Source organism: Streptopelia decaocto, assembly GCF_964273445.1.
Source record: "Streptopelia decaocto genome assembly, chromosome: 6".
NCBI classification, from domain to species: domain Eukaryota; kingdom Metazoa; phylum Chordata; class Aves; order Columbiformes; family Columbidae; genus Streptopelia; species Streptopelia decaocto.
In genome coordinates, this window is record NC_138660.1 from 62,240,113 (window position 1) to 62,260,432 (window position 20,320).

General features: G+C 45.2%; 1 protein-coding gene and 1 long non-coding RNA gene across 4 annotated transcripts; both read left to right on the forward strand.

Annotated features, from left to right (window-relative positions):
• The first annotated feature begins 210 nt into the window (after positions 1 to 210).
• LOC309440898 (carnosine N-methyltransferase 2) lies at positions 211 to 12,642 on the forward strand. 3 transcript variants are annotated; one of them, XM_082055117.1, is made up of 9 exons: positions 412 to 488; positions 2,827 to 2,888; positions 3,824 to 4,024; positions 4,323 to 4,461; positions 6,108 to 6,160; positions 9,009 to 9,116; positions 9,233 to 9,363; positions 10,184 to 10,277; positions 11,327 to 12,642. In XM_082055117.1, exons 4-9 carry the CDS (start codon positions 4,343 to 4,345, stop codon positions 11,680 to 11,682), a joined length of 861 nt encoding a protein of 286 aa, XP_081911243.1. In that variant the 5' UTR covers positions 412 to 488; positions 2,827 to 2,888; positions 3,824 to 4,024; positions 4,323 to 4,342; the 3' UTR covers positions 11,683 to 12,642. The 3 variants fall into 3 exon arrangements, with proteins under 3 accessions (XP_081911241.1, XP_081911242.1, XP_081911243.1); XM_082055115.1 differs by lacking the exon at positions 3,824 to 4,024 and having other exon boundaries at positions 211 to 488; XM_082055116.1 differs by lacking the exons at positions 2,827 to 2,888; positions 3,824 to 4,024 and having other exon boundaries at positions 211 to 488.
• Positions 12,643 to 13,546: 904 nt separating this feature from the next.
• On the forward strand, positions 13,547 to 19,875 carry LOC309440900. Its single transcript, XR_014184283.1, has 3 exons — positions 13,547 to 13,645; positions 13,923 to 14,097; positions 19,015 to 19,875. It is a non-coding gene; the product is annotated as an uncharacterized lncRNA (long non-coding RNA).
• Positions 19,876 to 20,320: the final 445 nt, after the last annotated feature.

Sequence of the window (20,320 nt, forward strand, 5' to 3'; positions counted from 1 at the left end):
GTGAGGATGATGGCAAGGATGTGGGAAAGCATCTCCTACCACCCAGGGCAGCAAACACGTAGGAGAGGCAGCATTCAAAGCAAAATAAAAAGCGGATGGAAATGGCCCCAGGTCTGCCGGTTGCTGGCTGACACCCCCCTGCCACTTCCACTTAGGTTTTAAAGATTTTTTTGAAGTCTCAATCTGTCCCTTTTTCTCTTTTGTCCCCTGCAAAGAGCGCAGCTCCGGTACGATGAGGACGGCCCCGCAGACGTCAGGCCGCGCACCCCTCGCTCCTTCCCCGCGGGGCTCGGGTTTCCCCTCCTCGCCCCAGTGACGCTGCCTGTCCCGACAGGTGCCGCAGAGCCGCACGCCGGGTCACCGCCAGCGCCGCGGTGGACATGCTAACATAGGGGCCAGGAGCCCGGTGAGCCCCAATCCCTTGCCCAGCCACCGTGCCCCAACACGGCACCCACCCTGACCATGGACCCGGCCCCGGAGATGAAGAGGTATGTGGATTTTTGGAAGGGAGTGAGGGTGTGTGTTTCCCCACTGACTGGCTGGGTGGCAGAGCCAGCCCCTGCTGTCCCTGTGTCACAGGTGGACGTGTGTAAGGTGGGCAAAAGAGCAGATGTGCCCATGTCCTGGGAGGGATGGGGGCTAAGCCAGCCTTTGTGAGGAGACCGTTAGCCCCTCAGCAGCCTAAGTTTAGGTGTAATGAAATTATGAGGTACAAAGCTGTTCTGCAATTTATGCTGCTAGAAACATCTTGAATTTAGTGACTTTCTCAACTTAAAGATGCTGCATCACTTAGAGTGATGCTGTGAATTCTCTCCGTGCTCTGAGCCTTCAGTCTGTAACGCAACCTGCTCAGCTCATGGAGGGGAAAGGTTTAACCTTGCTAAGGGCAAGCTCCGGCTTAACCAGGAGCCGCAGCAGAATGAGCTGTGCCCATGAGCATCCTACTCCCTGCATCCCACTGCTTCAGTCCTGCTGTTGGGCATCGGGTCTTGGGATGGGCAGCATCAGCCCAAAGTACTGCACTCAATTTTTAGATCTAGACTAGATTTTAGGTGAGATTTTAGAGGCAGTCCGTTCGCTCCCAGAGATAAGTAAGCCTGTTTCACTGTCCCAGCAACAGCATTAATCAATATTAGAAACCCTGCCTGGGGAGAAATGGCAAGTGTCTTGGTGGAAAAGTTAACTTGGCGTCATCCATCCTGGTGAATACTTGTTCTGCAGTCTGTCCAGGTCACCTGGCAAGTCTCCAGGGATGGCTAGAAACGTTTGACCGGTCAGAAATGGAGTTCATGTCCCTGGACCCTGAGAGATGTTCCTCTCTGTGCAGGGAAAGCCATGCTACCCCTTGGAATTTTGGTGGGAGATTTATCCTGAAAACTATCTAGCTCAGTTCAGCCAGCTGAGAGGACAAAATAGTCCTCTGGTTTGACAGGCAGAGATGGGAGAGGTCAAAGGGCTGAGTGGAAATTGGAGGGACTGGCCTGTAGCCAAGCTGGAGCTTGTGGAGGTGGGCTGAGTTCAAGCTGGATTTCTGTGAGGTCTTTTCTGGTAGGGGGCTGAAGTTAAGGCCGTGGAACCAAGACGTTTGATGTACCTTGTGGGAGCCAGGTACATGACTTTGGCTGTGAACTCAGGTGGAATCAACTGGTCTTGCAGGACTCTGGCAGTGCCCCAGCATCTCTGAGACTTCTGGCTCACCTTAGTCTTGTCGTGCCTTCATCAACCAAAGCTGTGTGCTATTTGCACTTGTAGCCACTTCCTTGCTACCTGTCAGCACAGTCATCACCTGTGTGTATCTCAAAGTGCTACTACAAGACTCCCATTTTTCTTTTACACCTTCTGGCTCATTTCTTATTTGTGCAGGAGTTTTCTCCCTGGCAGAGGGGGCTTGGGTGCTGCTTACTGCTATTGCAGGCTGCTTGTCATGAAGCATTTTCTAATGGCAAAGCTTTGAGAGCAGTAACATGTCTAAGCCCAGATTATACAGGAATAGCACCCCCAATCTTGTTGAGCATCTCGATATTGAAACATGGTTACCCAGAAGATGACTATTCCCCTTGCATAGATAGCCTTATCCCAACACTTTGCAGAAGTGAGGTCCTTGCTCCGGCTTAATTTCACACCTTCCTTTTGCTAGTGGAACCTCACCCCTATTTTATAGATGAGACACATTGTCAAAGGAAAATGAAGATGCGACTTCATTGCTGGAATTCTTCACAAAACCCCCTAAACTAAGAATTAAAACTTAGGACTGAATGAAAACATTTATGGTCAAATGACCTCTTTGACTTTTGCTCTTTGAGTCCTGTGCCTTCTACAAGTTACCCTATGTTATATTTGCAGCTGGGAAGAACTGAAGTTAAAAAAAAATAAAAGGAAGGCAAAAAGGTCCCGGAAACATTAGGCCAAGTAGATCTAAGAGATCACTTCAGATGCTGAAGCTCACCATAGACTTTTCCTAATTTCACTGCTATTTCTTCTACTCCATTAATGATGAAAGCTTTCACAAAGTGTGTAATATCAGCTAGTCTAATAGCTTCTGCTGTATTGACTGGTTAATGATTCTTCAGAAGGAGGAAAAGCTCCTACAATGCACCTCAGACAAGCAGGGGTGCAGGCGTTCAGTCCCTTGCTGATGCTTATGGGTGATCAGCTAACCAAGAAGTTTTGACTTTCTTTATTCTAGTAAAGCGAACAAACAGTATTGCTTACCAGGTGAGGAAAATTTGTCCTGGAGCAGCTTCCTCTTGTTCTGCATTTTCAATGCAGCTTCAAAAAAAGCATACAGGTTCTTCAAATAACTGAAGTGCTATACTTTCCTTACAGGAATAGGTTCCCCAGCATGAACTTTGAAGCAGAGATTCTGACAGCTCCACACGATAATTCAGGTATTTGGGAGAACATTTTTTTTAAAAAAGGCAATTAAAATCAAATCCCCACTCAGTTTGCTATCATTGCAAACATGGTTTAATTCTTTTGAAGTTAGGGATTATTTAAAAAAAAAGAAAAGAAAGAAAGAGGATGCTAAACTGACTGCAATTCAGGTGATTTCAGGTTTATGTTAGGGTCTAGTTCAAAGTGTTGAGGAGAGATGTTGACAACTTTACCTCCAACAGGATGGACATAGGGTCTCCATACATACGTAGTAGAAATACAGCTGCCGATGACATGTGGTTTTGGAAACAGTACAGACATCAGTTTAAGATTGCACGGTCCTGTATGAGACATACACATTTTCTTATTAGTGGGAAATACAAGCAGATGATAAATAAGCAGCTCCTCAAAAGGCAAAAATGAGGATAAAGGTGTTCTGCCGAGTTCTGTCCTTCACCCTCATTTCTTTAAGGAGGAAAAGGCAATTTTTTTCTATGGAATACCCCCTTTCCAATGCTGATCTCACACGCTGAGGCTGGCACTGCAGCTCTCTGCCTGAGATAGACCAACAGAGCCAGTACTCGGTGACTGGCATCTTCTCATGAGCCTCAAGTCTTACTCTTAAGCTGCTCCTCAGACCTGGGCAGCTGACCCGAGCTTATGCCCTGGCCAGAGCACTGTCATTAGACAGCAGGAGAGTGAGTTTTTGCAATAATTGTTTCCAGCCCCTTGAGTAGCCCGGGGCATTGGTTCAGAGCAAGAAATCCTGGTCTCAGCCACCCACATTCGAGCACGAGCCCGTTCAGATGAGATTCTTTTGTTAACAGTTGCCATTCTGGCCACAAGCTTCGGTTTTTGGTGGGGAATTCACCTCCTCAACAGAACACTATCGTCCCACGCTGGCGAGAGTTGGGAATGAGGTGCACAAGGTTGACTATTTTTGCTTCAGGCGCAGGTAGCAGTTTTTGTGTTGCGTCAGCCCCAATAGCAAGTGTGCCAAGAGCTGGGGATTGCAGTTACACTACCCAACGTGTGCGAGAGCGATGACCCCTCCAGCTTTGGACCTGCTGTGGGAAACCCTTCTCCTTCTTGCCTTGAGTCTTCCAGAAAAACGCTCCACTTACCTCCCTTTCTGCAAACTGAGTACCCTGTATGTGGCTAAGCATTTTGGAGACATTTTCCTCAGGATGACCTGCAGTAATGAGGCATTTAACAAATACGCTGGTATCAAAGATCATCTAAGAATAATTTTCAAACCCTGAGTGTGAACTGGTTGGAAAGTGTTCACATGAGATCACTTCCATGGATGGCTCCTGGGCCATGCATCCTCTGTACTGTCTTCCTGAATCTCTGGCTTCTGTTGGGTTGGGTTTCTTCCACGAGGTAGGTGTTTTGATCCTTCATTTGCCTTGAGGCTGCTAACACACAACTTGTATTTGTTTCTCAAGAGCTATATGTGATCCCTTCCATGAGAAGTCTCACAGCTGAGGAGTATGTAGAGGCCTTCAAGTCATTTTTGGATCATTCAACAGAGCACCAGTGCATGGATGAGTTCAACAAGGAAGAAATGCCCAAAATCATGGCTAGGTAAGGACCACTGCCACCAAGGTGGGAAAGCCATCTGTTATCTCGGGAGGGCAATCTGTGCACGAGGGTCAGCAAACACGTTTAAGGATATTCTGGGGCATGAATGAACTTTTAACGCTTTTCTATTTTAAGTCCCTTAATGGTGGTCTTTAGGATATTCTGTTCAATGACTCCAGAATACATGCTATTTCAATTAATACACTGTGCTGCCTCGCAGCTTATGTTAAGGAAAGAATCAAGACCTGATTTTCACTTCCATCTCTTTTCATTAGCTGATTTTCTGAGGATTAATGTATTTCTTGTTGTTTGGCTGGTTTTGTTTCAAATGCTTTCTCGTGCTCTCTCCCTGCTATTGGAACTTCATGACGCATCAGCCCAAACAGAAACACATCTCTAATTCTCTCCCAGTGACTAATTCTTGGTTTTCTCAATCCCCTAAGACCTCCTTATTTCTATCCTAAGTCGATTTGCATTGCTTAAGTAACAAATGGTAATCAGTTTTGTGAAGTATTGATGTAATATATTAAGCCTGGGTGACTGTAGAGAAGTTTTAGAGCAACCTAGATCCAAACCACAAGATCTTTCAAGTTTGGGCAATTTTTGAATGTTACAGAAACTGTATTCTCCACTGAGAAAAAAATTTAGCCAGGCAACTTCAGACCATATATTTATATATAAGCAATAGAAATAATAATTAAAAGTAATTTGTATTGGGAAATTCTAAATAAAAAATTTACTTACGTGGATTTTAAACAGTGTAAAATATTGGTTGTTTGTGGGTCTGTCGAAGGGTCTTGACCCTCATTAGGACTAGGGCTCCTTGACTAGCTCATGCCGTTCAGGATTTACTACTTGCTCCCATCTTGTTGAATCATTGCTGCAGTGTCTCCTGAGGTTTTGCATGGGAAACTCAAACTCTCTGCACAGTCCATGCCGCATAGCAAAATAAGGCCATAAAGCACATCAGAGCAGTGAGGTGCCTCAAGCCCAGGCTCCTCATCTTTGAGCCAGGCTGTTATTAAATATTCTGCTAGGAACCACAATGTTGGGCTGGGGTTTTTCTAATCTTTTCAGAAGTCATTTTTCTAAGGTAAAAATTATTGAAGGTTTTGACCTTTCCTTCCAATTTCAAACCAAGATGAATGTTGGAGATGATTTCCAGTCATCTGGTTAGCCTGAGGTTTTAATTTTGCTGGGCACTTATACCCAATATTGGAAACCCAGACTTGTCCCTGAGGGTGCAGAGTTTTCTCCCTGCTCACCTTGTCCCTGCATCCATGGCTGGGGAGTGGTTCCCATCCCATTCAAGCACAGCCCTGCGACCCCCAAAGGGAATCCTTCACCTTGGGGTTCCCCAAGCTCTTTTTGCACAGTGCCAGCTACAGCTTGAAGAAAACTCTCTGGCAAAGGATGAGAAACACTATACCCTGATGCCTACTGTACTTTGAAATATGAGCTTGCTAATATGGGGCTGGCTACCACCATGCAGCTGGTTTTAGCTGGGCTCCAAAGGGATGCTCGAATTTCTATCCCAATTCGTGTGTCCAAACTCAGTTAAATTTCCAGGCCAATGTGGCATCTAAGATATTAGAATTAAAACATGAAGTTGTGTAGTGTGGTTAAGTGACGTGTACTTATCTTTTCAGTCTCGGCAATGGAAAATCAACCATAAATGTTCTGGGAGTTGGAAGCGGCACAGGTGAGGGTGCTGGGGGTTGGGGTCCCTCTGGGGAACAGAAAGCGATACTGAAATTTTGGGCAATGGGGATAACTACTCAGCCGTCTGCCTCTTGATGACTCCCACCTGACTTTAGATGTCTCAAAGCAAGGTGTCCTGCTCCAAGTTAGATACGAGAGCATCTTCAAGCCTCATTGGAGAGAATGAGAGACATCCAAGAGGTTGGTTCAACCCGAAGTCCTGTCTTACAATATCCCATCTGAAGAGATTTCTCTCTTTGCTTTGCTTTTTGGGATCCCAGAGGCCAAAGCTGGGCAATGCTTTGCTCGAGGTGGTGCAAAACCAGATGGGCACAATGGGGCCTTCTCAGCTTTTTCGAGACGTGTTTCTTTGTTACCACTGTGTTTTTACCCAGAAATAAGTAAGGTACAAATGCAAATGTTATTTCCCCCAAGAGAGAAACAATCTTTCAGAAAAAATAACTTTAAACGTGTTCTAAATGCATTTGTGTTACAAGAAAAGAAAAAAAAAAATGGTGAAACATCCAACTTTGCTCCTAGGGAAGCTGGGAGAAAATAAAAGGTAAAGAAGTGGCAGTTTGATTTGTCAGAGTTTGCTTTTACTTTTAAAGTATTTTCAGCTGAATTTTAGGTGTTAATACTTTCAAATTAAAGTCGTCTTTTTTTTCCTTGTTTTCCTGAGTAAGAGAAAAACAGTGTTGTATTACTTTCCCCAACTGGGAATATGTTGGAGCACATGAGAAAGCAAGGAGGAAGAAATGATTCAGTTCTCAATTACACTCCCTTTTCATTAAGTAGTATAAAACCAAAATTCTGTCTCCAGGAAAACACAAGGGAAAAATGAACTTTTTGTACTGTTCTCATTTTTCCTCATTTCTTCTTCAGAAGATATTTTAGTGGAAAAATAAAAACCTTAAAATTTCCTGGGTTTCCTGGGCATTTGCCCCTCGCAGGCTCGTACTCCCTCAGCTTGCCCAGGGCTGTAAGAGCTGTGTCCGGGCAGGGAGTGAGCTGGGATGGCACTGAGCAAAAGGTTATATCTGATCCGTGACCTTTGCAGGCTTGGACTCTGATTTCACAGAGCCCCCAGAATTAGTTTAGTTGACGAAAATATTAATGGGGATTAGTGACCTACTCCACATCCTAAAAGATTGCTGGCCAGTCCAGATCACATTTTCTCATTCACCCCCGTTCCGTGTAAACATCCTGTGGCTGGTTTAACTATCTCGGCTGTAACCTCCCAGTTAGTGTCAAATTTGCAGGGGTTTCAAGGTGGAGCAGAGAAGTTCCTGTGTTTTACTGGGCTTTTGCAGACACCCTGGTTGAGGACATTTTTACCCATTTTTGCAGAGACTGCACTACAGCATTTTACAGTGGTGGAATGAAAAACCAAACAGATAAACCCAAAGCAACAACAAGAATCCAAACCAAATGAACCAACCAAACCAAAACAAACAAAAAAACCCACAAACAAATGAATTTAAAAAAATAAAACCCCCACACCTTTTAAAATTCCCATTTGCCGTTGATTTACCCATTTGCCGCTGCCAGTGGCTCCAGGGCATGAGGCAGTGATGCTCTACCCACGTCAGCACCTGATTGCTGGTGCTCCTCACCCCAGGCAAATACGAACTGGCATCCAGGGCTGTCTAAAGTGATTCAGCTTCTTCCTATAGGGATCTTCCTTGAAATGCCAGTGTCAACAACACTGACCCATGCACCCGCCTTTCAACAGATGAAGCTGCAGCCTCTTTCCTTCCGCCTCCGGCCAACCCTGCGCTGCTGCCACTGCATTCCTCAGGGGTCTTGGGTATTTTTCTCCAATTGCAAAAGATCCGTCCTTCCTTGGATGTCCCTGTAGTGCTGGCACGGCTGATATTTCCCTCCTTGAATTCTATTTACTGCAGCACCTGCCAAAGATGACGACTTTTCTCACAGCTGGTACATCAGCTGAAAGGCTGGGGATGATGCAGTATCTCGTATCAAGCCCTCCCTGTGTGACATTTGTAAGGACAAGACTATTTTTAGGTCACACCATGAGCTACAGACAGGATTCTCGCAAAGGTCCACTCGAGGTGGACACCTCTGCTATTTATTTCCATAGTCCCAGATGAACCAGATGGACTTTGTACACTTGGTGTATTGTGGACTTTCTGAGAGAAAACAAGGGGGGCCTACACCACCTTGAAAGAGGCTAGGAATTTTCTCGGACAGAAGGACAGACTGCCACTTGCTTCTCCAGAGCTCAGATAACAACAGAGGAGCACAAATAGCTAAGTCTGCAGGGCACCTGCACACCAATATGAGTCTCTATTTGCAACTCCACGATAACAACTAGTTAGTAGATACCCAGAGCTGAGACCATGTGGCCGGTCCCCAAAGAGCAGAGACCCAGGGTACTGCACATCAATGGGTCTTTCCTCTTGCCATGCAGCTCCTGGGGTGTCTGAGCTGTGTCCCACCAGCAGCAGAGCAGCCACCAGGGCAGTGCCAGAGGTGAGGATCACCCTGTGCCACGCTGAAGTTGCACAACTCTGCTGGCTCCTTCCATCTCTCCATGGAAACTTCGCCTTTTTGTTAAAAACTAATGCTTCCTGTTTTTTTCAAATATTGAACTTTGATTATTGTGACCTAGAGTATCGCCATCAGCGGGTTTCTGTGTCACTGCTTATCTCTTCCATGTTCTTACTCTTATCTGTAAATATATGTTAGCTTGAGCAGCAAGATATGGTGGTAAGACTGTCACCGGATTAGGTGCCACAAGGCAGAAAGTGCCTCACTGCTACTTGGGGGATTTTAATCCCATTTTACACACTTTTTAAGGTAATGAATTTGTGTTTATTGAACAGGTGAACAGGATTTGAAAATGATCAGGATACTGCAGGCTGCACACCCGGGGGTCCTTATTGACAACGAAATCGTAGAGCCCAACCCACAGCACGTGGCAGCTTACAAAGGTGAGGTGCCCAGGCCATCTCCACCCGCCTGGGGCAGACTGAGTACTCACAATTTGAGTGATGAGTTTGTCCGCTGGTCTGTGAAATTAATGTTTTTCTTCCACTGTCTAAAACAGAGTTGGTGAACCAAGCTCCAGACCTGCAGAATGTCTCCTTTATTTGGCACCAGCTCACTTCCTCTGAGTATGAACAACAGGTTAAAGAGAAAGGCACGCATAAGAAATTCGACTTCATCCATATGATCCAGGTAATGAAGTATGGTTTTAATATAGGAGTATTAGCTACTCCCTTCAGTTCTGCTGTTATGTGTGAAGTCAGGGGGACCAGAGCTGAGCACAGTTCTCCCATGAGCAATAACTTCTGCGGTAGGTCTACAAACACCAAACCTCATTCCCTATCCACCCTGGTTTTGGTCTCTGTTTTTCACTAGTTTTACTATGTATGGTGGGTAATAAAACAGGATGAGTCTCAGACCATCACACATCATTCAGAGACTGACAATTTTGCTTTGCTTCAGAAAAAAAAAAAAACAAAACTTCAATTTTTTGGCTTAATCAGAGTAGTTTAAATGACACTGAAGGGAAAGGTTAGTGAATGAGCACTTATGTCAGGTTTTGGGTCAGAAATTATGCTGCTGTGTCTCTGATCCTGGTGACACTGATGTTGTATGTGCCAATTATATTTTGTAAAAAAATGCTTTGATGGTTTTTATTTAATTTTTTCTTTTATTTCATTTTGCTTTAGTTTCCTAAGAGCTGATTTCACAACTGAAAAGTGTTCCAGGGGTTTGGTGGCCGGGTCAAGCACTAAGTTATGAGTTCCAAGGGCAGCCTTTTAAACGAGCCCTGCTTTGTCCTAGTGACCCCAGGCTGTTGGTGCTGGGGGAGAGCTGGTGATGCTTGGTACTGTGGGGCATCCCAAAATGTATGTGATGAGCCAGGACAGGCTGGGAAACACCTAGGAAGTTATTTAAAACAACAACTCCATAGAGAAAGGCTTTAAGCCTTTGATGGGCCATTGCACTGCGGAGGAGGAATAACGACTGTGTTTAACTCTGTCACTTCTAGATGCTATACCGTGTGGAAGATATTCACAATACTATCAAGTTTTTCCACAGCTGCCTCAACCATCATGGTAAACTCCTGATAATAATTTTATCAGGTAAGAGGGATCTTTTATTTTTTTTTGCTTCATTGCCGGTGTTTTGAAGAGCTTTGAAGCATGCAAGCCGCAAATATTAATCTCAGTATTACAGCAGCATTTATTCTATAGTGATTAAATCAAACAAAAACTGCATTTCATAGGGAGCATGAAGTCTTGGACTTGGCCTCTTGGACCACCGTGTCTGATGGGACCATTCAGCTGTAGCCTTCATGCTTTTGCTTCCCTGTTTATGAAGTAGATTAATTGCTTCATACCTCAAAGAGACCTCCTGATGTGAAATTACTGCCTAGAGAGAAGTGTGGCTGGTGAAATGGTGAAATCAGCACTGTACATGCTCATCTCTGGGAGGACTCATCTTCGGGGCTGTTCCCCATTCATCAGTCTCTAGCTCGTGGTGTATTGGGTAAAGTGCACTTCCCCATGTGAACTTCTCTACCTTGTGGTGCATTGGGTAAAGTGCACTTCCCCATGTTCACCATGTGAACTTCTCTAGCTCCTGGTGCATTGGGTAAAGTGCACTTCCCCATGTTCACCATGTGAACTTCTCTAGCTTGTGGTGCATTGGGTAAAGTGCACTTCATCGTATTCAGCATTGCTGGTAGGCTGTTACCCTCCTTCGCTGGGACTGGATTTTACAGGGATATATTCTATGTTGTGTGCTTGAAATTGAGGTTCAATGTATAAAAACATCTGCACTTATTCTGTCAAATGGATGGTTGACAGGTAGCATGCATGTGCAGGCTCAGGGCACTGATAAGTCTGTGTGTGCTCTTCATTCTGAGCAAATCCAGTGCCAGACACCATCTCCTCGGAGTGTTCTTTAAACAGCAGAGTTTTGTAAGGACACCTGAGGAACATGACAGTTTTACCCCTCTCCAGGCACTGACATTTGTAAGTGGTCTCAAGTAAGGGGAAAGCTTTTCTATCGCTCCTGGCAAAGTCTGGGCCAGCAGTAAAGAAGCATTTCACAGCCATTTATAAGTTGCATTACCTGGTGTTTGGCTGCCTTGGCTTTGCAAAAATAACCTTCCCTCCTGCTCTGCCAGACAGCAGCGGCTGGGCCAGCTTATGGAAGAAGTACAGACACTGCCTGCCTCCCACCGACAGCGGCCACTACGTCACCTCCAACGGCATCACGGATGTTCTGAAGAGACTGGGTGTTGTGTACCACGTCCATGAGTTCCCGTCGGGCTGGGATATCACCGAGTGCTTTATCGAGGGTGACCCGGTTGGAGCCCTCATGATGGATTTCCTGACGGGGACAAAAGACTTTCTGGGCACGGCCCCCCCGGCTCTGCGGCGGCGGCTGCACGAGGCTCTGTGCCAGCCCGAGTGCAGCAGCAGGAAGGATGGGAGGATCATCTTCAGCAACAACTTGAGTATGATTGTGGTTGAATCCTAGAGCCCAGACCAACTGTAGAAGTTGAGTTAGGGGCGATGTGGTCGCAGAAGGGTGTAGTGTAGAAAGAGGCAATTTGCAGGTATGAAAGCAAGAAAGTGGGGTTTGGCTGCAGCCTCCCATTCCCAGCCAAGGGCGGTGGAGCTGCCTGAGGCACCTGGGATGAGCTCTTTGTCTCACTGAGGTCATCAGGGCCAAGATTTCACCTTGGCTGTTTAGTCCAACCCTAGGAGAACGTTTTCCAGAAATTAAAGAGCTCCATCTCACTAAAAGCCTAAATGGACTTGCTTTTTTAACATCCTGTCTGTGCTTTTGACGCTAGGATTCCCACTTTTCTATAGAACCAGCATGTTTACATACTGAATCACAGAATGGTTGGGGTTGGAAGGGACCTCTGAAGACCATCCAGTCCAACTCACCTGCTAAAGCAGGTTCACCAAAGCAGATCACACAGGAAGGTGTCCAGGTGGGTTTGAATGTCTCCAGAGAAGGAGACTCCACAGCCTCTCTGGGCAGCCTGTTCCAGGCTCTGGCACCTCACAGTAAAGAAGTTTCTCCTCATGTTTAGATGTGTCTCTATGACCAGATGCTGCTTTAGAGCCAGGAGGAGGCTGCAGCCCCCCTGCTGGCTGCATACAGACCCGACACTTGCAGCTGCAGCAGGACAAAACCAGCAAGGTGTCCCTACTGCTTTGCACCCAAGTAATGGGCTCACTGCACCCAGACCTGAGCAAGTGGCTCTGTGCTTGGCTATTTCACGTGGTTTTGTCAGTGTAGGTATTTACTGCCCCAAGTGTCTCAGCATCTCACAATATAGACATCTTAAAAGTCAGTCAGCCTTTTCATTTGGAGAATTTTTTGGATCCCAGGATGATACTTGCCCTATGCTCTTTCAGGCAGATATTAATTTTGTTACTTTCTTACTACTGTTTTTTCTCCATATAAAATAAAAGCAACTTTAAACCAAAAAAAGTCACATCTTGTTCTGTACGTGTGGGCTTACAGAAAATGAAGAACAAAGTGTTTTTTCTCTGTTTCATGGAAGCATTAAAGGTTTCTTGTAAGTGAGAAAGATGAACCGGAGGCTGTGGCAGAGCTGGGAGTGAGCTGCAGCTCGTCCTTGTGCTGCAGCATCACCACAGCACCTATGCTGCTTAAATATATTGTGTGTGGTTAAGATGTTAATATAGGTAAGTTAAGGCTATTTCTACAGGATCCTGAGTCGTTCAGAGGGCTGTTGCCCTCCAAAGGCAGATCCTGGATGGAGACCAGTGGGATTTTGTGCTGCATTGAGGACCATGGTGCTGTGCAGACCTTAGGCTGGGCACATGGGGGCAGAGGGCTCTGCAGTTCCAGCAGCCTCACTGCAAACAGCTCTCAGGGCAGGAAGCACTGGCTCAGATGGAAAATACCTGCAGAGGCAGAGCCTATCTCTACAAGCTGATTTTTCCATGCTTAAGCTGGAAAGCATGTGCCCCCATGCACGTGAAGGGGCTGCAGATGCCACTGCCTTTGGTGGCTTGATCAAAAGGCTTGTTGCAGCATCATGAACACACAGGTTGGCACACTGGCTTGCAAAATACTAGATGTCATTGTCACCCAGAGTCCTGCTGATCCCACCAGACCTACCCCACCTCAATCGTCATCTATTTTCTGCCCGGATGTGGCTACTGGCAGAGGCAGCAGCGCTCCCGTCTGAAAGGGGAATGTCAGCTCAGGGAGCCTTGGCAGCTCCACTTTGTGCTTTGTTGTTGTCGTTTTCGTTTGTTTGTTTGGAGTTTTTGTGTACTATTTTTTTTATTATTATTATTTACTTTGGTTTGTGTTTTTTAAATAACTTTTTGAAATACAGACATTTCTCCTGCAGATGATTCCTCTGAAATGACTGTAATGGAAAAAAGAGGAAAGCAACGGGAAAACGATAGCGTAACATCATCCCTCTGGCAGGATGCTGGCACTCTGGCCTGTAAGTACTATCGCTGTCAGTCTCAGAAACATCAATCAAAACTGGACAGCCTCCTGCAGAGCACTCCATACCTGTGCACAAGCTTTTCTCTTCGATCCATTTTCTGTTTTTATTCTGCAGGTGGTTCCTCAGTGGTTGCTGACAGCACTGGGCAGGGAGTGTGCAGCTGGGCTGTAGGACAGGCTCTCAGCCCTGCTCCCATCAACATTGTCCTTCCACTAGTAATTGCTGTGATTTATTTCTACATGCTAGTGATGTCTCTGTCTCTCTCTCGCAGATAAAAATGAAAACCAAAATATACCAAGAGCCAGACTTGCGTTGGAAGCTCCAAAGAACCATCTACCTTTATAGAAATTTGGAACAACATGGGCTCCACCAGATCTTCCTCAACACAAGCAGCACTTCGGCTTCCACCCCTCCTTGGAGTTCCTGAGCAGACAGACAAGTTTCCAGTAAGCAGATACTCAGCAAACCTGTGAGCACAAAATTTACCCACATCATTGTAAATCAATGTGCAAATGCTCAAAAGAAAGGAGCACTTCAAAGCAGACGGTTTAGTGACAGCCAAGGGAGATGAAACACAGCACCCCATTAAAAACGTGACAGCTTAATGCTTTATCTATAATTTTTCTTTTGATTCTTGAAAAGCAAGTAATTTAACAACGACTCTGCTTGCACACCTGGAACAACTACTATCCTGAGTGTCTGTTCTGTATATTTATATCTTTATTCTTGGATGAATATGCTATTTAATAACTATTTGTTGTGCTTTTCAAAATACACTCTCCTCCCACACAGAATCTGTGTCTGTGTGGCCACGAGAGGGCTGCAGCAGCCAGCGGATCAAATCTGCCTCCCAAAACACTTGAGATGCTGAGCTGCGGAAACAGAGGCAAGAGCAGAGCAGGAGAATGATGCACCAGCTCTGCTCCACTTTTTTTTGCCAATATCAGCTCTTGGGGATCATGTTTTTCCCTACCCCAGCGTCGTGTTCCTGGTGCCGGGATTGCACAGCATGGGCGACAACAAGGGCTGCAGAAAATCTGCTCTTTTTTTTCCCCTCACTCACTGGCTGAAGCGCTGCAGCTTAGTTATCTCCCAAGCACAGGTCTACAGACAATTAACCAGCCACAGCCGCCGTCTCGGGGAGAAAAACATAAGGACGGGGATGTCAGGAGCATGAGGTTGCTTCTGCTTTAGCTTTCAGCTGAATTAACCTTGTTGATCTCAGTCCAGGATGAGCCCTGCTCAGCAAAGATCTCCATGGCAGATCCCCGGCTCCCGAGGGATCTGTGTGCTCCGGCACGGCCACAGCTTGTTCCAGCCCAAAGTGAACACTGTGGATACATGGATAACCACATAGGAAGCTGCTGTGTGTATTCTGGAGCAGAAGTAATGCCTAGAAACCCCAAACTGCATTATTTTTAAATGGAGCAGCTGCAGGTTTTATCCTGATTTCAAGTTAGCAATATGTCCATTTCCATGGCATGGCGTTGCTCTAATCATGTATCACAGCCTCCTCAAAAGGAGTTACAGAAAGCAGGTCTGTATGATATCCAGGAAGGATAATTTGCTTTTTACTGGGCCTGTTTTCAGGGGCTGAATGGTTTGCCTTCGTAAAGAATGTCAAGGCTTCTCTATCCATGAACATTACCAGGAGAAAGAAGGTAGCCTAGGAACTGGAAAATCTAACAGCTTATTTCTGAATAATCCCATTAAAAGACAAGCTCACTAAAATACTGGAGTGTATATTGAGAAGATTAAAACTAACCTCAATCAGGGAGCAAAACATAATAAGACAGATGCTGAATTTTTTTTTTTTCTCCCTTTCAATATTTTCCCCTAGAAATCCATTGAGGCTTATATCAGGGATGTAGAAAATCTTTGGGTACCCCATGCATTCTTCATAAGTAAATACATCCAATAAATGCGTGGTGAGATCTTTGACGGTCACAAGCAGAGCAGTTCCCACAAGGCTGTACTTTGGAAATCCCAGGAAAACCCAGGGCATGCTTCTGCCCAGAAACAGACCTCCAGCTGCCCTGAAACCATGCATGGTTTAGAGTTACTTCCTCAGAAATATTGTCAGGGTCCTTGCTAGGCACATAATTCAAGTTTCTTGAGGGAATGACCTTTCTAAATGCCTTCACGATGGGAAGGACAGGAGTAGCTGTGAGTTCAACATGCAGAGCCTTTTCATGGAGTAAGTCCTGCTGACCCAAAACATGAACCATCTCTGTACCCAGCAGAGAAGGCAGCAAAGGCCAGGCAAATCTCCCTCCAGTTGCTGGTTGTATCACCGTGTACTTGTGGTAGGATCACCTTAACCTTCCTGGAGCTTAAAAAGACCTACATAGGATTATTAACCTTCTGGCTCAGGTCATAACTCTAAGAAGGTGTTTTTCACCCTGTCTTTGAAAGTATGATATATTTTTGAAGGTCAGATCCTCCAGACTGAGAACAAAAATCTAAAAAAAAGTCTAAAACATCTTAATTATTAACTATCGTTCCTAGGATTTGCTCAATTCCGGTGCTTAAGTATCAACAGAAACTTAAATCTAGATGGTGAGAGTTGTGGTTGGGTTTCCAAAGGCATCGATGGCCCAGTGCATGGTCACTCTGCCATGTGCCAAGCTTCTGTGACACCAGACAGCAAGAACCTGGAAATATCCTTATTTTGGTATGGACACAGGGGGGTTGTACCAGTAAACACGCTGGCAGGGCCATGAATGCCCTTGTCCTGTCCCAGCAGAGTCGCTCCAGGCTGGCTGGGGACAGACAGCCACCTTGGGGCCTTTGGGCTTCTTCTCACCCAGGGACAGTCACCCGAACTTCAGGCTGGGGGATAAGTGCCTCGGGGTCCAGAAAGACACCTCTAATAACACAGATCCCCCCACCTCTGCTCCCTTGGTCAGCCAGCCCAGCTCTGCTGGGAAATGCTGAAATATAGATGCACGGCCCTTCAGAAATCACAAAGCAAATAAAGAACTATTTCTGTCACCAGTTCTAAGTCCTTTGCTGTCTCTAAGAGCAGCCTTATCGATGCAAATGTTCCTTGCAATCAGTTCTAAACCAGGAAAGTAAATAAACTCACCTGACAGCTTATACCTCTAACACAAATATATTCATGTGATCAGCCGGGCACGGGAGCTGGGGCTACGAAATGCAGGAAACGTGTTGTCCATCCTCCATTCTCCTTCAATTTCTTGTTAAAAAATAAATCTCTCCAAGATAAATGTTTGAAGGGTACAAGCTGCAGCTGGAAGGATCTCGGGTCTGAAGAGGGTCCTTTGTAGAACACGTGAGATGGCTGGATCCCAGCCGGACTTTTCTTCTCATTGCTGAGAAGGAACAGGGAAGAGCAGAACAGGAGCTTCATTTCCACCAGTCCCTCCCCGATAGTCTGAAGGCACTTTTGATTAGACCTGCCAGCAAGTTTCTAGAGAAAACATACGTTTTGTCGTACGCCGTAATGATGGTACCTCTGGTGAATTTAGAAACATGATAAAGAAATTTTCAGAACAGTTTCCAAGTCCCTATTGCATTGTTAACATTTTTTAGCGTCCTATTAATCACTCTGTATGTATCTGTCAACAGCTGATATTATGGATTAAGGAAGATTACAGCTCATTGCTTCAGTGGCTGTTTTCTTTAGGTTTTTAACTCTGTGGGCACTTTGCCATTGACAAGACCAAGCCCCTTGCTTTTGTGAACGCTTTACAACATTTTCCTGACTCAGAGTGGTTTTACTTTATAAGGTACATACATGATTATTCAGAGGGTAAATGTTTTGATTTTATTATCTCTGCAAGAAGGGATAATATACTTCCAGCGTTGAACAAACAGTCCAAGAGATCTTGATTTGTAGATGTTTTCACATAGATAAATGTTGACTTTGATTTGTCGTGCTTGTGCAGATCGTGTCACTTGTTATTTAGGAAAACGGGATGGTATTTGAGGAAATAAAGATAAAAGTTCTACAGATTTAATACATTTAACTTATAGACCTTCTCCATTATTTACTATCAACTACAGGTTATTCTTCAGTTTCAGATATTTTTTATCCATTTTGGGATGCAAAGAAATCCCTGTGACTCAAAGCAGAAGTAATTAACACTGGAGAATCAAACAATCCAACTGTGAATAACCTTCAGCCTAAAAATTATTCACCCAAACTTACCCACTCATGCTGGGACTTGTTTTTCTATGAACTTCAAAATAACAATGATAGGAAATACAAATTTCAGCCTAGATGGCCTTCCTGTGCCTGTTTAATTTTTACATCTTGCCTGCAAGCTCTCACCCTTCCCAGCTCCCTTCTCCAGCAGAGCATCCCCCCCATCACCTTATCTCAAAGCAGCCAAATTAAGGAAAATCTGGGGGACGTGGGGTCATGACCAACCTCAATTGTGACTCACTCGCAATTCCTGCCAAACACTAATGCAGATTTTTTGCTTCAGAGCCTAAGGTGACACGAAACAAATGACCTGCACTCGTCTCCCAGATGTTTTACTAGGAGCGTCTCACCCGATTACAAATGCCGTAAAACAACCAGCGCTGCCAGAGCGTTCTTCCACTGCACTTCGTATAAATTATTCCTGAGCCACTGCTTAATGTTTATTAATATTTCTGATGCTTTTTAGATTTTAAACTAATGACATTAATATAACCTACAATACAAAGCCAGGTAAAGGTATAAATGGGAGGGTAAACTTCTTGCTTTCTCCTCTGTATGGGTGAACTCTATTTAGGGTCCCTGTATGTGTAGAGAAGCAGCACTCCCAGCAACTATGGTCCCCAAATTCATTCTGGTTCTGGTGGGAATTTAAATAAATTTTCCAATTCTATCACTCAGCAACAAACTGCTTTTGAACGTAATTAGCATTTATACTGGTACTGGAGTCTTGTTTATTTATGTGTCACAACGGTCCCTGGAAAATGTGAGAATATATGAAATTTCACTCAGGCTCAGATAAAAACTCCACTTTGACGAGAATCATGACCTGCCTAGGGAGGGAGGGAAAGAAGTAGGGAATAGAGAAAATAGACTTTCTTCTATGACACTTCAGTTTTCCTTCCCCCATCTTCTCCTGCCTTTTGGTCACCTGTTGGTCAGGGGCCTCCTGCACCAAAGGCTGCATCCAGCTCATCATATCTCCTCCTTGCCTTTCCTCATTCATTTGCTCAATTTCTTTCCAGACATTTTGCAAATAATGGCAACAAATAAATCCATTTCAAGTGCCTCTTTGAAGTTGCTTTTAATCTTGGTTGTAAGACACCTCTTTTTTTAAATTTTTATTTATTTATTTTCATCTAACATGAGGACCATCTGGCCCCTGCAAATATGACAGCTCAGCTTTTCATTTCAGGGCTGCTACGGACTGGATGGCACTGGCTTCTCCATAGAGTCACCACCTCCTTGGTGTCATGAGGTGGTAAGTGCAGGGAAAGGAACCAGCAAGGAGGAGAACCAGCCCTTACCAGCCCCAGCGCTGACAGCCCAGGGGACAAGAGCCCGGCACTAGGAGATGCTCCTTAACGTTGCAAGGGGAAGAGATGGAGGAAAAGTTTTTCCATCCCACGTTTCAGTCCTCTGGGGAGAAAAACATGAGCTCATCATGGTGACACGGAGTGTGTTTGCAGCTGACAGGTAACAGTTGGCAAAGCAGAACCCGGGGGTTGTCCATCAGCTGTCAGTGGCTGCTAATGATGGTTTTCCAGCAGGTATCGTAATTTTATGATTAGACGGAAGTTGCCCTGCAGGCAGAGCGCCAGCATTGTGGTGCGGGATGCTGCTTTTTGGTGGGCTGGGTTTGGGTAGGACTTTGCCCTTTTCCCCGGTGATCCCTGCTGCCAAAACCCCTCACTGTGGGTTTGTCAGGGCTGCTGCGCCTCCTGCCGTGTCACTCTGCTCCTGGACCTGCCTTTAACATTTGTGTGCACCCTGACTGCAAAACCGTCTGTCATCTTCTGATTGCAAAAATCAGCCTGGAAACCATATCAGAGAGTACCTGCTGTTAAAAACTTCTCACTTGGATATTCAACAGAGGAACATTTAAGTCCAAACATGCAAAAGCAAGTTCATTTTTGTAATTAAGGGCCATCCCTGTTCCTAGGAGAGCTGAGGTTGGCACAGGGCTCTGCCACAGGCCTCCCCAGTGTGACCATAATCACTTCATCTTGCTGCACCCTGATTTTCCGTCTTTAAAATCTTCCTTTCCTTGCAGGCAGGTCATTGAGGCTAGATCCATTACAGTAAGTGAGACACTTTATTATTGAGGTGATAAGTGTCATGACAATACAAAAGTAATAATAAATAACTTCTCTAAAAGTGTAAAAGGGTCTGACATTATTAATTGCATTTCAAGCACTTGCAGTGTGTGTGGACTGATATTGAATGCAGAACAGACTGAAGGTTTTCCTTTTGCTCACATTCTTGCACTTCAGAAAGGAACGGCCTTTCTTCAGCTGAAATGTCCTCAGTGCATTGACTCAGCGAGAAACCTCTCACCTGTGCAAGTCCCCAGCACTCCCATCGGGGCTCACACGACCCTACTGGGGTGCAAAGGTGGAGGAGAACCCCTCCAAGAGGCAGGACAAGTCTTGCTTTGTCCCAAAAGCTTTTCTATGTGTTTGCTTTCAGCATGGCTTCCTATTTTCAACAACATTTCTTTC